Source organism: Natrix helvetica (genome assembly GCF_964273705.1).
Source record: "Natrix helvetica genome assembly, chromosome: 3".
Taxonomy (NCBI): domain Eukaryota; kingdom Metazoa; phylum Chordata; class Lepidosauria; order Squamata; family Natricidae; genus Natrix; species Natrix helvetica.
Window position 1 is genome coordinate 14,939,629 of NC_138549.1, and position 19,843 is coordinate 14,959,471.

A 19,843-nucleotide genomic window follows, 5' to 3' on the forward strand; every position below is an offset into this window, starting at 1 on the left:
AAGTAAGGATTGCTGAAGTTAGATGGAGATGAAAATCAGCTCCATTAGTCTCACAGATATGAGAGAGCGAGAGCAGCAGTGGTGGGTTCCGGATCTCGTTGCAACTGGTATGCTGCAATGGGGCCGGATGTCCACGATGTGCACATGCACAGTATGTGCGCAGCGCATGCATACACACTTACCGCCCATGATGCTATGCGCTGCTCTAGCTGCTTGGCGGAGCGTCGCGCAGGCACCATACGCTCCTTCTGCGTGCGCAAAAGCCCCAATTGGCTCAAATACAGATAAGGAGCGCGGGCAGGTGGGCCCTCCGGAACGCTACCTGGTGCTCCCAGCAGGCACCGGTACACCAGTACCGGGACGTACCGGTCGTATCCCACCACTGGAGAGCAGATAGTATAAACACCTATTCACAGCACAGGACAGCACAATAGTAGCATTAAGAATAACTAATCTTTGAACTGCTGGGAAAATAATGGCAGAATGAAGAGAGCTTTAGGGGAACCAACGCAGTAAAAAAGAGGAACGTGTGAAGGGTTCATCAAAAACCCCAGATTAATGAGAGGGTTAGGATGACTCATTGGGCTGGCTCTATATAGAGCAGAGGTGTCAAAATCAGATCCGGCCCGCAGAGTGCTTAGATCTGCCCCACGGGCCGTCCTAGAAACAGCAAAGGATCAGCCCATATGGTGCTTCTGCCAGCAAAAATTGAGTTCGGGAGGGTCGCATGCGTCCCTCCGAGCTCCATTTTTGCTGGCAGAGGATTGCAGGAGGCCGTCACAGCTGGAAACAAGAGCTCAGGATGGCTGCACATGCCCCTCCCCTAGCTCAATTTTCATTGGAAGGAGGTAACAGGAGACTGTCACGGCCAGAAATGGAGCTCGGGAGCCCGTTTTCATTGGCAGAGTGCTCAGGCCACCACAGGAACACCCAACGCTTGTGATGTTGAGCTGGCCATGCACGCCCTGGCCACGCCTGCCCCAGCTGCCCGAGGTCAAACACAACCCCAATGCGGCCCTCAAAGAAATTAAGTCTGACACCCCTGATATAGAGCCTCCCCAAAAGAGGCTGTAAAATAGCAATATCCAGTGAATTTTAGCACTTTGGAAGCCAGTCAGATAAGCATCTTGTTCAAGCTGCGGTTCAGTTAGACGCTTGGTTCGCCTTCTCTCTTAACCACGTTAGGAAATTGTTTGTCATTGACATTTTGGGATGTAAAAAAAAAAACCCTTCTGAAAAGCAAGCTTTACTGTGCTGGATTATATATTAAAAAACACTTTTGGAAATTAGCAATAGTGAGACTAGAATGTTGACTTTGGAAAAATAAGAGGCCAGATGGACTCAAAATACATCTTGTGGATTGTTTAAAATGTTACTATATGTATGATATAGTAATATATATACACATACATACATACATACATACATACATACATACATACATATACATATATATATATACACACACACATATATATATTTATATATTATATAGCTAAAGCATTTTGGATAAAAATATGGTGGGTTATTCAAAATATTTTGAAAAAGAGGATAAAGTTCACGCCTCAGTTGTTCCTGTTAGGTATAGTTTCAATTTGTACTGTTATAGAGACTAATTTGATTTTGAACCTAACGACGGTAGCAAGATTGTTGGTGGCACAATATTGGAAGAAGGAAGAGTTGCCCACTATCCAAGAATGGACATTAAAAGTAGTAAACTTAGCAGAGATGGCCAAAATCTCAGCGTATCTGAAGGACCATTCAGAGGAGAAATACAAGCAGGACTGGAGAAGATGGATTGAGTATATTCAAAACAAATACCGGACTAAAAAAATTCAGTAGTTTATGAATGAAGGCATAAGGAATGCTACAATTTATTCAAAGCTAGTTTAATAAAGGGGGAGTTAAAGCACAAGAATAGTAACATGTTAAAATTAGCTAGCTTATGTTAGCGTATGGTTGTTAAATGTTTATACCCTATGTTTTGCTCTGGGAGGTGGGAGGGTAGGGAGGGAGGGAAGAGGGGTAGGGATGGGGGAAGAGGGAAGGGTAAGTGGGGTAATAATTGTAAAACCTATTAAAATTTTTAATAATAAAAAAAGAGTTGGGAGGAACCTTGGAGCTCATCTAGTCCAACCCCTATAGGCGTGTGGGGGGTAAAGGAAGAGGAGGAGAACAGAATAATAACACAAGAGTTGGAAGGGACCTTGTAGGTCATCTAGTCCAACCCTCATGCCCAGGCAGGAGACCCTAACACCTTTTCTGACTGACGGCGGCCCAGGCTTTTCTGAAAAGACCGCCCGGCTTTCCTTTCGCCCGCCGAGAGCCTGGAGGCATCTCAACCCCTGTGAACCCTCCTCCTCCTCCTCCTCAGCCCTTCCCTCGCCTCTCAGGCGAGCTTCACTCCCGCTCTGCTCCTGAAACGACCGGCCGGGAAAGCGATCGCCCGGCTGCCCGAGAAGGAGGAGGAGGAGGAAGAAGGAGGAGGCGGTCGTCAAGGGAGGAGCCAGCGGCACCGCCGGAGCGAAGCAGAGACGGAGGAAGACGGAACCGGGAGGAGCGAAGAAGGAGGAGAAGAAGAGGAAGCAGGGCCGGAGCTGAAAGGAGGAGAGCGGCTAGGCCCGACGCCCCCACACCCCCTCCGCCGCCATCATGGAGCAGCAGCAGCAGCAGCCGCCGCCCGTCAGTCGGTACCAAGTGGTGAGCGGCTCCCTGCGGAGGGAAATTGGGGGGGGGGGGTCTAGACGGCGGGTGGGGCCGGGGCTCGGGCCTGGTGAGGCCGGGGCTTGCCGGCCGAGCGTCCCCGGTGGACCCTGGGTGGAAAAAAAAGAGCCGCGAGGAGCGCTTCTTCCTTCCTCCTCCTTCTTTTATCCTTCTCTCCTTCCTTCCTTTCTTCCTTCCCCTCCCTCCTTCCTTCTTTTCTTTCCTTCCTTCTCTCCTTCCCCCTCTCTCCTTCTCTCCTTACTCCCATCCTCCTTTTCTCCTCCCTCCTTCCTTCCCTTCTTCCCCTTCCTTTCCTCCCTCCCTCCTTACTTCTCCCTTCCTCCTCCTCTCTCTCCTCCCTCCTTTTCTCCTTCCCTCCTTCTCTCCCTTCCTTCCTCCTTTCCTTCTCCCCCTTCTTCCTTCCTTCTTTCCTTTCCTTCCTTCCTTCTCTCCTTCCCCCTCCCTCCTTCTCTCCTCCCTCACCTCCTCCCTCCACCTTTTCTCCTTCCCTCCTTCTCCCCCTTCCTTCCTTCTTTCCACCTCCCTTCCTCCTTCCCCCCTCCCTCCCTCCTTCCTTCCTTCCTTCCTTCCTTCCTTCCTTCCTTCCTTCCTTCCTTCCCCCCTTCCTTCCTCCTCTCCTTTCCCCTCCCTCCTCTCCTCCCTCACCTACTCCCTCCACCTTTTCTCCTTCCCTCCTTCTCTCCTCCTTCTCTCCCTTCCTCCTTTCCACCTCCCTTCCTCCTTCTCCCCTCCGTCCCTCCCTCCCTCCCTCCCTCCCTCCTTCCTTCCTTCCTTCCTTCCTTCCTTCCTTCCTTCCTTCCTTCCTTCCTTCCTTCCTAGCCTCTAAAGCTGCGGCCAGTCTGTAAAATTCCCCTCACCCATCCATCCTGCCTCTCTGTTACATCCGTGTTTTGTTTTCCCCTGTCTCAATTACACAACACGGTTGTTTTTCTGAGCGGTTTTCGCTGAAGGAGGTGAGGTAGCCAAAAGTGAATCTTCTTCAAGAATTTTACAGCTAGTCCTCGACCCTGCGACCACAACGGAGCCCAACATTTCAATCTTGTTAAGGGAGAGATGTTGGCCCCGTTTTATGACTTTTCTTGCCACGGTTGTTAAGGCAATCACTGAGGTTGATAAAGTTAGTAAACCCAGTTGTTCAGTGAATCTGGCTTCCCCTATTGCAGGGGTGTCCAAACTTGGCAACTTTAAGACTTGTGGACTTCAACTCCCAGAATTGGGCACCCCTGCCCTATTGACTTTGCTTGTCAGAAGGTCACCAGGGGGGATCGCGTGAGCCCAGGGATGCAGTAAATGGTCATAAATATGAAGTGGTTGCCAAGGTTCGGAATTTTGATCGCACGATCATGGGGAGGCTGCAAAGGTCGTCACTGCGAAGCATGGTCATAAGTTACATTTTTTGGTTGCAACTTTGAACAGTCACTAAATGAGCTGAACGGTCACTAAATGACTACCTGTACCTGATCTGAGGGTGCGTTGGGGCTCTTTGACCTTGGTTGTTTTATTGCAGACATTTCATTACCCCAATAGGTAACATCATCAGTGCTAGTTATGGTTTTTTTACCTATTACCTAGTTTGGGTAATAAAACCTATGCAAGAAAACAATCAAACCTTCATGTCAACTCTGGGCTTCAGATATTCTCCTTTATTGACCTGACCCATTTCATTCTCACTGAACTTGGGTGAAACTTCTGAGGGTGGTCCTTGACTTACGACCACAACGGAATTCCAAAATTTCTGTGGCTAAGCGAAACAGTGGTGAAATGAGTTATGACCATTTTACGACCTTTCTTGCCACAATCCTTAAGGGTTAAGCTGCAGTTAAGTTAGTACTCTGGTCGTTAAATGAATCCGGCTTCCCCGTGGACTTTGTTTGCCAGAAGGCGATCACATGACCTCAAGACACTGCAACTGACATAAATATGAGTCAGTTGCCAAGTGTTTGAATTTTGATCACGTGGCCAGGGGGCCACAGATTCTGATCAGATGGGCAGATTGCACTTCGATATTTTACGTTGGTAAGCGAGACATTGGCCAAGTGACTCTTGCCCCATTTGGTGAACTTTCTTGCCACCGTTGTTAAGCAAACCACAGTAATTGTGAAGCTGATAACATGGTTGTTAAGCGAGTCTGCCTGCCCCATTGACTTTGCTGGTCAGAAGGTCGCAAAAGGGAGTCATGTGACCCCGGGACAGTGCGACCGTCATAAATATGAGTCAATTGCCAAGCATTTGAATTTTGACCACATGACCATGGGGAGATCGCAACAGTTGTAAGTGTGAAAACTGGTCATAAGTCACTTTTTTCTAGTGCTGTTGGAACGGTTACTCAATGAACTATTGTAAGTCGAGAACTATCGGTATTAACTATCTGGGTTTTCAGCCTGGGGAGTTAATTCTGCATATCTTCTTGGTGTTGCTAATGGGTTATTCTCATACAATTTAAAAAAAAAAAACATGCCCCGCAAGCAGACCTATTATCAGCGATTATCTTTGTATGATTTCCACTTGATGACTTGTGTCAGTTTTATGTAGCATTTCTGTTGCTGATTAAGGAAATAAGATAGCGCCAGAACAACCTGTGAGTTGAAGGGAAAAGAGAGAATCCAACAAGTCACTCTGAGATGGACCAATATCAATATTTTTATTTTGATAGAATCACACCTAAACAGCTTTCTGAGAAAAGTAGGAGAAGGTTTATTTTAATTTCATAGTTTGGTTAATACTATTGATTTCAACAATATATTGGGTACTGTTTCTGATTCATTAACCATCAACTGCAACTTGAGCCTTGTGAATATTCTGTTTCAAGGAGTATCCCCAACTGTCCTTCTAGAGCAGCGGTCACCAGCTGGTGGTCCATAGACCATTGGTGGTCCACAAGAAAATTTTGGAGATCCGCAGAAAAATTATTTGCATTTTTTAATATTTCACTAAATACTATTTATCTTTTTATTAGTGCTCCGTGGGATTTAAAATTATGAATTTAGTGGTCCTTGAGGTCCGAAAGGTTGGTGACCCCTGTTCTAGAGTATCCTAAGCTTGTATTATTTGGGGTAAAACAACACCACATCTGTATTTATGTCCTCTTAAAAGGATCCAAGTAGCCCAATACTAGCCAGGATTTCTATATTTTCGTATTTGAAGGCATATTCTATATGGAGAAGAATGTCCATAAATATATAAGATTCTGGCTAAACTTCTTAAGGGACAAAACATTCCCCCCCCCCTATACATTTTTAAAGAAAAATCTGCAAACTAGCATACATGCTTTCGTATAAAAGTTGCATGGGGTGTGAGTTTGAGTTTCCCTCTTTCCTAAACAACTTACGCTAATGTTTTATTAGTCTCACTCTTTGAAATGATAAGTTGTGAGGTCCTCTTTAATTCTTAGCAACGTGTACTTGCTGCCTCACTTTGTGGCTATGTTAGTATGTTAAGTATGGTTTGCTGTCCTAAGACAGAATCAAACTGAATTATTTTTAGGTCATAATTTGAATCCAATGATCTTGATAATCTATCTCGCTTAGCAATAAAATGTTCCTTAAAGCATAGAACAGATACCATATAAGTGCCTGCTGATGTTTTCCTTATAACTTTCATTCTTTTAAACTTTCACATACGTAACAAATGCACAATCTGGGAAAATGAAAGCACATGATATAGATACATTTCAGTATATATGAAATATAAATATATTTGTTTATACATATTAAATAGCACATGCATATAATGTAATACGCTTAATGCAGATCCTCTGTTTATATAGATTTGTAAGTTGAACCACTCTCACATATTTCTCTTTTATAAATAGAATCATTTCAGGGCTTGTTGAAATACATAATTTCCTGCCCAATGAACTGCTGCTTTGAATAGATAATACTTGTTTTTCCTGGGAAAATGTAGGTGGTAATTTCCTCATTCAGCCAGGACCTTGTAGTGCTTCCATAGGGACTCAAATCTGCCTCCCTGAAAGGATTTATAATGCTGCTTTCAACAGGAAATAGAGACAGGGAAATTCAAATGTTTCTTCATTGTCTGATTTTATGTGTCATATTTGCATTTCAGTTGCTTATCTTGGCTTTGTAGTTCACTGAAAATAAAGAAGTTGATAATATGCTGACATGGCTTAAAATCCTATGGATGATGCATAGTACATAGAAAGGTCATTGATAAAGAGAGAAAATGCTGTATTTTAAAAATGATTGCTCTCCATAGTTTGGAGGATGAAATTGTACCTGCTAATACTCCATTTTTCAAATTTAAAAGTTTCAACAAAATCTTGTAGGAAGTTGTGATTGTGTTGGGTGGTGAAAGCTAATATGAGATTCAAAGTAATAAAGAATACAATAAAGAACCTATTCTATTCTATTCTATTCTATTCTATTGTCAGATGTATACACCATTAGAGGGACAGAGGAAAACAATTTGACTCACTCCTCTCTCACAAATTTCAGATTGAGGGTATATTGTACCACAAGGCTTTGAGTTAATATGAATAAGACTTCCTCTGCTTCCAACTTGTATTGGACAGAAGATATTTGTGAAGGATCGGTCAATATTGTGATACAACAAATTTAGTCTTACTGCTACATTAAGGATTTGTAAAAGCTTTACCCCAAGTTTCTATTTCTTATTGCTGTGCACTGTTGTGATAGGAAAGCAATGTGATTAGCAGCTGGTTTCCTGTAACAGTTAAGTAATTTGTTTAATTTTGACTTAAGACTGTTTGTCCCAGGCAGATTAGATTTGTAACTTATAGTTTATGTATCATTTAATAACATCATACCAACCGGAGCCAGGATGTTGATATCACATTGTTATAGCGTCTACAAGGCAGCTTTTATTATGGTTAGTGATTAGAGCCCCATTTACATAAACATTAAAAATGGCTAGAAACTAAAAATATTGATGTTCTTGTACAAGGTCTTACGATATTATGGTGTTCCATTTTTTTTTATTATGGTGTTCCATCTCATCTTATGAGATTTCAGCTGTTATGGTGAGGAGGAAGCCATGCCAGGGTGCAAATGCTTATCATTTGGATAACTACAGTAATAACTTGCAACTATCCATTTTTTTTTTATTCCATCCAACTGGCTGACTAAATGACTTCTATTTATTTCAGTGTTGCAAAGTATTATGTCTTCTCTAGTACTTCTCAAATTATTATGTCTTATCTTCTTGCATTATATCACTGTTTACCACGTTCACTTCATTGTCCATTCAGGATTCACTAAGCTAGCAGGTTGACAGCTATTTTAGTATTTACCATTGTCCTGGTTTTTTTCTTTCCCTTTTACTAGCTCTTCTGAGTCTTCTTCAGTTAACAACTTCCTGCCTAGTCATTTCTTATCTTCAAACCGATAAACACAGGTTCATTTTTCTCTTTTATTTTGCAGCAAAAAGTTCATTAAGAGTTTCCGTAAGCAACCTTTTCTAATCTTCAAACAGACAAATCACAATTTCGTTTTTTTCTTTTTTCCCCCAGCAAAAAGTTCATTAAGAGTTTCCAGTCACTAATAAATGTAGTTACTGATCTTTTTGCAAGTAAATTTTTGAAGTAAATGTTGCAATTTCTCTGAGAATTCTGTTATCTTCAGCACCAAATCCTCTGATGTAAAATATGGGTGTCATCTATGATAACTGTTCAGATTCTACCTAGGTGTGAATTGTGACGTTCTGACCTTATTTTTTTTAAAAAAAGAAAATCATTTTCCTCGTCTGGTTATATTCCTGTATTTGAAAATACCTGTGAACGAGATCCTTTCTGGCCCTTTTTTGCTTGATTAGTGGAGACATGTGTCTGCTTATCTCTTGTCAATGTTGCTTAAGGCTTTCATCCTCGCTCTTTCTACCCCCTCCCCCCTGTGATGACAATTTATTCTGAAAATCACTTGAATCTTTTCATCTTTGCCATTTTGATATCACGCTGGCTCTCCTGATTTCCTTAATTTTCTAAATTTAACCTGCATTTTTTGGATTATGGCACTTCACTAACTTTCAAAGTATGTGCCTTGAAGTGCGCTGACTGATTAAAAAATAGGAAAAAAGGGTGGGAAGGGACCTTTGGAGTTCTTCTAGTCCAACCTTCTGCTCAAGCAGGAGATCCTATACCAGTGGTGGCAAACCTTTTCGGCACTGAGTGCCAAACCCAAACGCGTGCACGCATGCATGCATTCACGTATGCCGAAGTGCCAGAAACCCGAAGACCAGATGGCCAGTGTATGTACACCTATCTTCTGGTTTTACGCACATGCATGCATGCTAGCCAGCTGGTCTTCGTGTGAGCCGCAGCACCAGAAACCTGAGGTCCAGGTGGTGATGGCACACGTGCCCACAGATTCGCCATCACGACCCTATACCATTTTGGACAAATGGGTTGTCTAATCTCTTTTTAAAAACCTGCAGTGATTAGAGCTAGCCCAGCTTCTGGAGGCCAGCCATTCCATTGATTAATTGTTCTGTCAGGAAATTTCTCCTTAATTCTAAGTTGAGTCTCTCTAACAATTTACCACCCATTGCATCTTATCCTGTCCTCACATGCTTTAGAGAACAGGCTGATCCCTTTCTGAGCCCCTGAAATATTGGAAGAGTGCTATCATGTCACCCTGGTCCTTCTCTTTCTCTCTCCCTGTGTGTGTGTGTGTGTGTGTGTGTGTGTGTGTGTCTTATAAGCATTTTATTAAAATAAATGTAATAAAAAATCATTTAAAAAATTTAAATTTAAAAAAAATTCATCGATTTTTATCCACCCTGATTAACATTGCTATGGGAAGGAAGACAGTTGTCAGCCCAAAGATGACACAGTGAAATCCCGTCAAGTCGAAGTCTTCATTTGCTTACATCTCGTGTGCAAAATCTTACTATAGTAAAGCTATAATCTTACAACCTGATAGATATATACGCTGAGAGATTATAGGGTATGGTTACCCAGAAGCTCTTCCTCCCACTCTCCCTTCTCCAGTTCAAGATTGCACAGACCCTTTAATTTGAACTTTTCTCTGGAATGTGCTGTCTCCTGCTTGCAAAACCACAGTGTTCCTGCTGAGATTCCCTCCCCTCCTCCTCCAGGTGCATATTCCATAACACAAATGCCCTGCTCTGCATTTCCATCCTATCAGCTACATTTTTAAAGCTTTGATCGGTTTCTATGGCTACAGCAAAAGAATTGTCAAATGGTGTAGAAAGTAATCTTTGTTTGACTTGTCCTTTTATGACAACATTCTAGATACAACATAGAATATTGTTCCATAATGAGAATTTGAGACAGCTAGATACATTGTACAATGTAGTTGGACAAAGTAACGGGAGTTTGAGATAATTGGTTAATTATTCAAGCGATGTATCCTGTTTTCATTTACTTAAAACTACTTCTGAGTCAGATTTTGTGCAGAATCCAATTGCCAAGTGACACTAAGTGTAAAAATGCAAAGTGTTAAGCTAAAGCTGTTTAAAAAACAGAAAACGGTTAGCAAAATCAGCAATGGAAGAAGATAGAAGCAATTAAATAAAACTTAAATTAAAAACCCATACGAGACATAAAGAATTACAAAGTTATACCTTCAGGATCCCTGGCCGTTGGTGAGGTTGCTGCGAGTTTTAAATGACTCTAGAGAAATTGTAGTAATTTAGCTTTGCTTTACAAGGTAGAATCAGCACATTAAAATGTACATTGAAGTAAATTAGAAATTAGTATACAGAAACAAGATTGGTGTAACATCATGAGTTTTAAAAAAAAATACCAAAAAGTCACCTGGATAGTCCATTCTCCCATCAACTATCAAGTGCAGGTTCCAAGTAATATTGAAAAATAATCTAATGCAAAGCAAATTAAAATATTCCAAATTTGAAAAACAGACATGGTAAACTTTGTCAACAGTATAATCTAAATCAGGGGTGTCCAAACTTGGCAACTTTAAGACTTGTGGACTTGTGGACTTCAACTCCCAGAATTCCCCAGCCAGTCTTAACGTTGCCAAGTTTGGACACCCCTGATCTAAATAGTGTAAACTTTTTCAACAGTATAATCTAAATCAGGGGTGTCCAAACTTGGGAACTTTAAGACTTGTGGACTTCAACTCCCAGAATTCCCCAGCCAGCCATGCCAAGTTTGGACACCCCTGATCTAAATAGTGTTGTTTATATTATAAAGCTTCTTCAGGTTTGGAGTAATCCAGGAAGCTTTCTACTGTAGGTCTTTCACTGAAAAGCTAATACTAATGTAACTGAGGGGAATGCTAACAGAAATTCTCCAAAAAATATTCCTTTTCATTTATGGAAGAATATTTTGGTTTTTTTTTAAAAAAAATTCAATGTTACTTAGTAGATGACTCATTGTAAAGTATAAATCATTAAGTATCTGAGTTTATGGAAGATTATGATGCGGCAGCACAAGCTGCAGACTCTGACACAGAATACACTTGTCCTCATTTCAACTACAATTCATAACTTCAGAAGAGAAAAAAAAGGACTTTGGCATGCACACACAGAAAAATAATTGGGTCCTTTTGAAGCAAAATGTTCTCTTTTAAATTGCAGCCTGACTGGAAGAGCATTCAATTTACCTGTACTAATTTAGTTTGCCTTTCGCTCTATGAAGTTAAAAAATAACATAATAACAAAGTTGGAAGGGACCATGGCAGTCTTCTAATCCAATTCCCTGTATAGGAAAACCTCTCTGGCTCAGGAAACTTGCTATCCCATTGCTCAGGAAATTCTATGCCATTTCAGACAAATGGTTTTCCAATCTCCTCTTAAAATCTTCCCATGTTGGAACATTCACAACTTCTGGAGGCAAGATAATCTTGCGAATTTAAACATAATGAGACAGAGCCAGATTAACTGAAATTAAATTAATTCCCACTAATATCAAACAGAATGTTAGTTGTGACTTTATTGGAAAAAAACATGTGTTCAGTTTAAAGGACAAAGTGATCCATGGTAGACACACACAATTTTTGAAGGCAAGACATTTCTCCTTAGTTCCAGGTTTCTTCTTTCCTTGATTGGTTTTCACCCATTGCTTCTTGTTCTGCCCTCAGGTGCTTTGAAGAACAAGTTGGCCCCCTCTTCTTTGTGGCAGCCCCTGAGATATTGGAGCACTGCTCTCATGTCTCCCCTAGTCCCTCTTTTCCTTAAACTAGACATACCCAGTTCCTGCAACCGTTCTTCATATGTTTTAGCCTCCAGTCCCCTAATCCTCTTTGTTGCTCTTCTCTGCACTCTTTCTAGAGTCTCCACATCTTTTTTTTACATCATGGCAACCAAAACTGGATGCAGTATTCCAAGTGTGGCCTTACCAAGGCATTATAAAATGATACAGCTGGCTTGGAAGTCCAGTTGATAATAATCTTGTCTCTTAGTTGTTGCAAAACAAGGCATCACGAAAAATCATCATGGGCCTTATTAACAAGCTTGACAAAATTGATTCTGGTCAAAATAGTTTTTGATTTCTGATGTTGGGAGCGAAAAATCAAGTTCAGGGCTGATACAGTAACTCTTTGACTTGTGCTCTGCAGTGTTTCCTGAGGACAATTTGGAATACGTTTTCAAGGATTCCCAAATGAGGGTTTGAGAATCTCTGACTCTGGGACGTGAAACCCTTCTCTGTTTCTTAAATCTTTTTAATTGCAATCTGTTGGAAAGTTTGTTGCAATCTGCTGACCCTGGCAATTTACATCACTTCATTACTTTGAATTTTATAATCTACCCTGTCTTTTGCTAGTTAATCAATTTTTGCTGCAAGTTAGTCTTATTCAGTGGTGTTTAATGTCAAAGAACTCTGATTTAGATATTATTGTTTCATTGTTGCATTTATTCTTAAAAATGTGCATATTCCATTTTATTACATTTTGCCATAGCTGATAACCTGTAACTTTAACAGGAGGTCATAATTTGAGGTATTTTGCATTTGCTTGTGAAATAGAGATTTAACCAAGAAGAAAGGGTTACCTACCCATCCCTCTGGTTCTTTTTTTCCAACCCAGTAGAAAGTTGGAAAGAATATTTTTTAAGACAATACATCTGCCTGTCAGCCCTTGGCATGTGAAAACAATGGAATGGACACAATTGTGTATGGGGAGATAATTTTACAAAAGGAAAAATAGAGTTTAAGAGTGGCCTGGATCAGTTTGACAGCTGGTAGAGGAGACCATGGTAGAAGCTATTGGGTCGCAGTTCATCTTGGTGCTGACTACTCCTTCTTAAGTTCTCTTCCTTTCTCTCTCCTAGTCAAATTACCCAGAACACCCGTCTACTCTGGTGCACAAATGCACACACAAACAAGACATAATAAATTATTTTATTGCACAGAGAGAAATGTGGACCTCTTTCATGGTACTACTGGTAAAAATGATTGGTAAGAATTCCACAACATGTACTTTGCCAGCTATTTCTATCTTGTTTGTTTTCATTCTGTGTGTTTTGAAGTTTCCTCAGATCCATTACCAGAATCTGATCTCATGTGTTGTGAGGACTTCAGAGGGAAAGAGGAGGCAAATATGTGAACTCAAAAACAGCTCCTTAGTTCTGCAACATGATCATTTGAATGGTAGAAATCATAAGTCTCCTGTGATGTGTGTTACATCGCCCCACCCGTTTTGTATACTGAACCTGCTCATTTTGCCTTCCAAATATATTTGATGTGGTTCCCAGTTGCCAAAAAAAGCTTGCCCACCCTGTAGCCTAACTGTTTAATCCTTGCCCCGTTATCTCTTGCTGTCATGTCAAATCTACTTTGTACTTAATTAAATTTGCTTTACATATATCTAATTAGATTTTTCTTAAGCAAACACATCTTAGCAAGCTTTCGAGTCAAGTTTCCATTCTCTCTTAATCACCTCAGAAACCCTTGTAGGTTTCTTCTTGCCTGTCATGAGACTTTTATTTGGGAAGTGTTAAAATACGTGTTTCTATTTAATCGTGCAACTGTGGGCAATAACCTAATTTTTGTGAGTGGAGAAGATTGGTAACTGTCTAATTATTAGCAGGGCTTATGAATTTTGTATATTTGTGTCTAGTATAGTTACCGTGTTTGTGTGAAAATATGACCTACCCCAAAAGTAAGTCCTACCTTGATTTTTTACACATGCGTCCAATATAAGCCCTACCCCCCAAAAAAATAAGTCCTAATTGAGACGCCGCCCATACCAGTGTACACAGATAAATATTAAGCTGGGGTGAGGATGGAGGGTGGAGCTGCCCTACTACTTATGTTCAGACAGTTGCAGCTGGGCCTCACACACTCTGACATTGCCTTGCCAGCCCATTTCTTCTGTGGCCTTAATTTCGGGGAAACACGGTAGATAAGAGTATGATAAGAAAGAATTAAAGTTTCACTAGAGTTATCTGTTTACTTTCCTAGATTCATTATCCCTTCAGGCAATCCCTCATGGCTTGATTATTGCAATGCATACTACAAGGGGTTGCCCTTGAATGCCACCTGGAAGCTTCAGCTGGATCAAAATGCATGAGAGGGCATGGGCATTCTTCAATATGCCCATGTAAAATCTCTGCTTCATGAGCTGCTTTGATTCCCAGCTTGCTTTTGAGTCAACCATTTTTCTTCAGCATTTATTTTATACTACCTAAAAGCTTTAAATTCAATCCTTTTATCCGGAATGGCATAAGGTGTTCTGCTTGAGCAGGAGGTTGGACTGGAAAACCACCAACTCTGTTATTCTGTTTCTGTTGAAAGGTCAATAGTAAGGTTCTCAGACGTCTAACTGAAATAAATAAATTTTGAGAGTAGATGTAGCTGTGCTTAGCAAAGCATTTGATGAAAAGCCATAAAGAAAATGGGCTTAAAATTGATACTTATTGGATGTCCATCACCGACATATATAATAATCTGAAGAGCTGAAGAAGCTTCTTGGATGAGAGAACCAAACATCTTCAAAGAAAAACCAGAAAGTCCAGGTGACTCTTGAAAAAGCACCTTTCGGACAACCATGACCTGAATGACTTGAGAATCTCCATAGACAGCCAGTCGACTCAAATCTTCTCTAGGATCTTCACCCTCATTCTCCTTCAGACTTGAGTTCCAGGATGCCTGAATGTGACTGTAGAAATAGTATTCTGCAGATTATCCTAATTTATATAGGCAAATGTGCAGAATTAGTGATGAGTGATTTGAACATTTTATATAAAATATAAAGGACAAAGCAAAATTAGGCACAGAGACATTTTTTGGAAACAGCTGAACCTTCTAACAGCTGAACCATCAGTCAACCAACTTGGGAAAAAATAAAAATTAAGGTTTCTAAAACAAGCTTGCAGATAGTCCAAGTGGATGATAAATAGTAGTGTTGTTATGTTTTAATTATCCAAAATCTGCCAAATCTGATCTCTTCAGTAAATTCTTGTCTGGCTGTCAGCTTTTCTTCACAGAATTAAAGCAGGAGCAATATAATATATAATATGTAATTTAATGTTTACCATTAGGAAAGTCTTACTTGATAAAGTAGAAGTAGCAGCCATATAGGGTTAAAGTTTCGTGGCTGCTAGCAAAACCAGGAAGGTAGAGAAAATGCGTCTCTATCCAAAGGAAAAATAACTTTTAGTCCTTTGCATAGAGTAGATGGGGACAGCATTATGCAAGAAGTGCAAATATGGAAAATAAACAAAGAAATGTTGTAAATAAATAGTTCTCAACAGTTGCTGATATACATTTTTTAATTGTGGCCTTTTCTCTGCAATAAATTGCTTGCAAGAAGTTCCTGGATTCTTGTGTGCTTGCATAATTACAGCTCATTGTGGTAGGATGAAGCATGATAATTGCCTTCAGAAATTGTGAGGGCTCCATCACTGGAGGTTTTTAAGAAGAGATTGGACAGCCATTTCTCTGAAATGGTATAGGGAGATGGACTAGAAGACCTCCGTTGTCCCTTTCAGCTCTATTCTATTCTACTTGGAACGGATTCTGTTAAAATTTAACAAGAATGGAAACATGGGGAATCCCCCCCCTCCCCAAAAAAGTCAGATAAACAAAATTATTTATCTTACAACTTTTAGGCAGAATTTGAATATATTTCTGAAACTTATTTATCAAACAAGATTATTGCCTGACACACAGCTTGACTTGACAATAGCCTATATTTACAAGTTAATTTAAAGCACACCAGTGTTACCTAAATAAAAGCATCGCTTGATTTCAGGAACATCTTTCATAAGGGCCCAGCAGTAGTCAGCCATATCCTGGGCTCTATCTGTAATGTCCAGATGAAATTGCCCACTGTCTCATCATTGACTGCATCAAGATTTCAGGATGAAAATCCAAGCAAGGGCCCAAGAGTAACATGTAGCTCGGTAAAACTTTAGGAGATCGCTCGTTATTTTGCAATAGTTTTCTTTGTGATGATTTTCCGGAAAGAATTTTTGCAGACATTTTTGAATGATTTCCATGCAGCCTCATTTAATGCTTTTCGGCTTCATTTAATGCTTCATCGAGCTAACATCTTTACAAAACACCACTTCATCATCTTGGAAGAAAAATTCGTTAAACTCATGAACATTGTGCCTGTTAGGCAGGAACAATAACTATCTGACGAACGGTCTTTTGGCTCCCTCCAAACAACAGGAATGACAAACACCAAATAGTGCATGCAAAACCTTTAACCACCCTGTTGGAAATCCAACACAATGGCATACAGCAAATATGAGGTCCTCATTTTCTTGCCTTGTTCATCTACTTCACAGCCTAGATGAACTTCATAGCATTGTTTGACAAACTGGGATGAAGTTTTGCTTCTGAGATTTTGAATGTCAACTCACGATGCAGAACATTTCAGGATTATTTCCAGAATTTTATGGCCATGGTATGCATGATACTTTTACAATCAGTTGTAAGCTCTGACACCAGACTGGCCAACAACTGTCCAGAAGGGACTGGGCTCTTGTGTAGACATGTTCAAACATGAATCAATGTGTAGTGGGGCTGTTCTGTTCTTGCTGTCATGCCTTTTACCTTTGTCTTGATGTTATCTATGCCAGAGAGCAATAATAAACTAGATTTTGCTCAGCAATTGTTACAATTACGGTACTAAAGTTAAATATACAACTATAATACCACTAATTGAACAGAATAACAAAGGTGGAATCATTAAAAAAAAAGTCTGATGGAAATAGATGTCAGTTTTAGAAGCCTTTTTTTTTTTCATTTTAGCTTCCTGACTGCCACATATTTTAGCCTGGGAAATTGGGTTTTTTTTTGGGGGGGGGGGGGAGAGCAGTGGAAAGTCAGCCATAACAACATTCCGTACTCTGGGAGTCAAGGACATTTGCTGGCACCTGGGTGGGAGTGACTGGGGATTGTCTCCAGTCGAGTCTGAAGAATGGATTAGACCATGTGATGAACTTGTGGATGTGGAGCAGAGTTGTGAACTTTCAACTGGGTGGGAAAAACCTGGAAACTTTCAGATTCGAGTTTTCCCAGATGTGTCAACATGACACCTCTAATTAAGTGGAATTTTGAGGAATTTATTGCCTTGGAGTTTTATTTTGTTGGGGGTGTTTTTTGAATCGATCTGTTTTCATGCTTACATTTCACATGAAAAAAACCTGTTTAGAACACCTATTGCAATCCCTGGTACAAAATTATTGTTGACCAGTGAAATGAGACTAGATATTAAATCCCAAGAGGAGAGATTAAGGTATCCAGTTATATTTAGCCTTGAGGGTAGAAAACCAAATAGAAATAAAGTTGGATTTTAGGTCTAGCTGAAAAGTGGAACACAGAAAAGAAAATTCTATTTTACTGTTCTAGGGATAAAGGATTTTCATTTAAGCTACAAGGCTGCAGAGTTTTACAGATGGCAAGTATAATTGCGGTTTTTAAAAATACCAAGTTCCTCATTCTAGAAACTATCATAGTATTGACTGCAATACCATCCTTTTCATGAAAACACACTTGTACGTGAGCGACGAGGGAGCATTCAGACATGCAGATATCTTGTTTACGTGTTGAAATTCTACATTGCCTACTTTGTGTTGCGTCTTTATGTACTGACTGTATCTTGGGGCTTTAGATCAGACTATGGTTCTTTAAAAAAAAAAACCTCTTGGACAATTTTGACCAGCGATGGCGAACCTTTTTTGGCTCGCGTGCCACAAGTGGGGGGAGCGCGGGGGGGTTGTGTGTGGGCGTGCCGCACCCATAATGCAACGCGCGATCCCCCAGTGCGCATGTGCGCACAACGCACCCCCCCCCATTTTTACATGCTTTTTTCGCCCTCCCCAGGCTCCAGAGGCTTTATAGGAGCCTGGGGAGGGTGAAAAGAGCCTCCACCGCCCCCCCGGAGGCCCTCTGGAGGCTTCAGGGACCGTCCGGAGGCTTCCCTGAAGCCTTCGGAACGCTTAAAACCGCCCTCCAAGCAAACCGGAAGTGACTTCCGGGTTGCTCAGAAGGTCGTTTTAAGCGCTCTGAAGGCATCAGGGAAGCCTCCGGACGGTCCCTGAAGCCTTCGCAGCGCTTAAAACGACCCTCCGAGCAACCCGGAAGTCACTTCCGGTTTGCTCGGAGGGTGGTTTTAAGCGCTCCGAATGCGTCAGGGAAGCCTCCGGACGGTCCCTGAAGCCTTCGGAGCGCTTAAAACGACCTTCTGAGCAACCCGGAAGTCTATGTCCCACCAAAGCTGTTGTTTATCTCTATTAATATATTCTGCTAGTATTGTGGTCATAATCTCCTTAAGATCTTCGTTCTCAACTTCTGGCAAGTTTTGGAACCTAAGAAAAAAAGACATCCTTTCAAATTCCATTTTTAACATCTGATTTCCAAATTCTACATTCCCCCTTTGGATTATCTTCATCTCGTCTCTCATCCCAACCGCCCCCTCCTCCAGCACACCTATCCTCTGTTCATTCCGTGTGGCTTGCTGATTCGTCTCTCTGAGCTGTTCATTTAAATCCTGCAGTTGTTTTTTAATTTCGCCCTGTCCCTTTAAGATGATTTGAAGCATCTGTTGAGTAGACAAGTCCTTTGCACTCTCTTCAGAGGCTTTAGGTTGTAAAAAAGATCCCAGTTGTGACTGGTGAGCGGGGCTGGACGTAGAAGATGTTGGGGGCGATGAGGCCTTACCAGGCGGTAATTTCTTTGGACCCATCATGAGGCTCAGAGATAGTTATTGTTCTGTACAAAGAGATGGCGTCTGTGGGAGAGCACAGCCGGTAGGGATCACCAAACAAACAAGTCCAAAGGAGAATAAGTCTTCTAGTACAGAACTAGAGCAAATAGGTGGGTCAGAATGTTCCAAATCCAGGGGAATAACATACTTGAAGAGGCTCCTAGAGATCTCTGGGGTGGAAATTAGTTGAAAGCCATAAAGTTTTCCAAGGGAGGAGTCTCATTCATGAAGACAAAGAAAAAGGAGGAAGTTGGCCATATTGGCTCAGCCAGTACAGGTGGTCAGGAAGCAACAAAGTCAAAGTTCCCATAGATAGTTTAGAGAAGAATCAGTTCAGCCATCCTTTCTCTCGCAATTGTAGTCAAACCCCCCCCCCCTTTATTTAAAGGAAGTGAAAGTAGATTTCAAACTTTCTCTCTCCCCCATAAAAGGGAGAGATTTTTCAAGTGCCGCTTTTCCAAGGGGGGTGGAATTTCCCCCCCCCCCTACAATCTAAACTCCTCCAGAAGTTGAAACAAAGTCTCAAAAAGAAAACTGCAGAACAGTCAAAAGAGTAAGGATAGTAAAAGACCTGGGGAGACCCCTCGCCTCACTGCTCTTCAGCTGTTTCGTTCCAATTAATTGTTTCCTTCCAGGCTGTGTTCGGCGAAGCGCGCGATGGCATTCCGCATGCTCCCTATGCTCCCTGGCTCCTGGGGCAAAGCCGGAGACCCCCCTGCGGCCGCCGCTGTTCCAGGGGGTCCCAGAAAGCCGCCCCTATGGCAGGGTGCCACTCCAAGGCACCCTGTGCTCCCCCTAGACTTCAGGGGAGCCCACCGGAGCAGCGAAAAGGCGGACGCGCGCGTCTGTCACCTTCGTCTGCCGGAAGTCGTCTCCTTGGTTACCTATGATTGTTACACATGTTAGGGCACAAATAACGAAATAGTTTTTTTGTTTTTTTGTTTTAAAAAGAAAAATTCTCATCTCTTTTTACTTTGAATCTTTCTGACTGATATCTTAGG

At 41.3% G+C, this 19,843-nt stretch overlaps 1 protein-coding gene across 2 annotated transcripts in view; it reads left to right on the forward strand.

Annotated features, from left to right (window-relative positions):
* Positions 1–2,216: 2,216 nt before the first annotated feature.
* NDFIP2 (Nedd4 family interacting protein 2) overlaps positions 2,217–19,843 on the forward strand; it is a 44,541-nt gene continuing 26,914 nt past the window's right edge. Inside the window, exon 1 of one of the 2 annotated variants that reach the window (XM_081947077.1) lies at positions 2,217–2,700. In XM_081947077.1, the coding sequence (XP_081803203.1) occupies positions 2,653–2,700 (48 nt within the window). In that variant the 5' untranslated portion in view covers positions 2,217–2,652. The remainder of the gene's footprint in view (positions 2,701–19,843) is intronic. The other variant, XM_081947078.1, reaches the window with a different exon arrangement.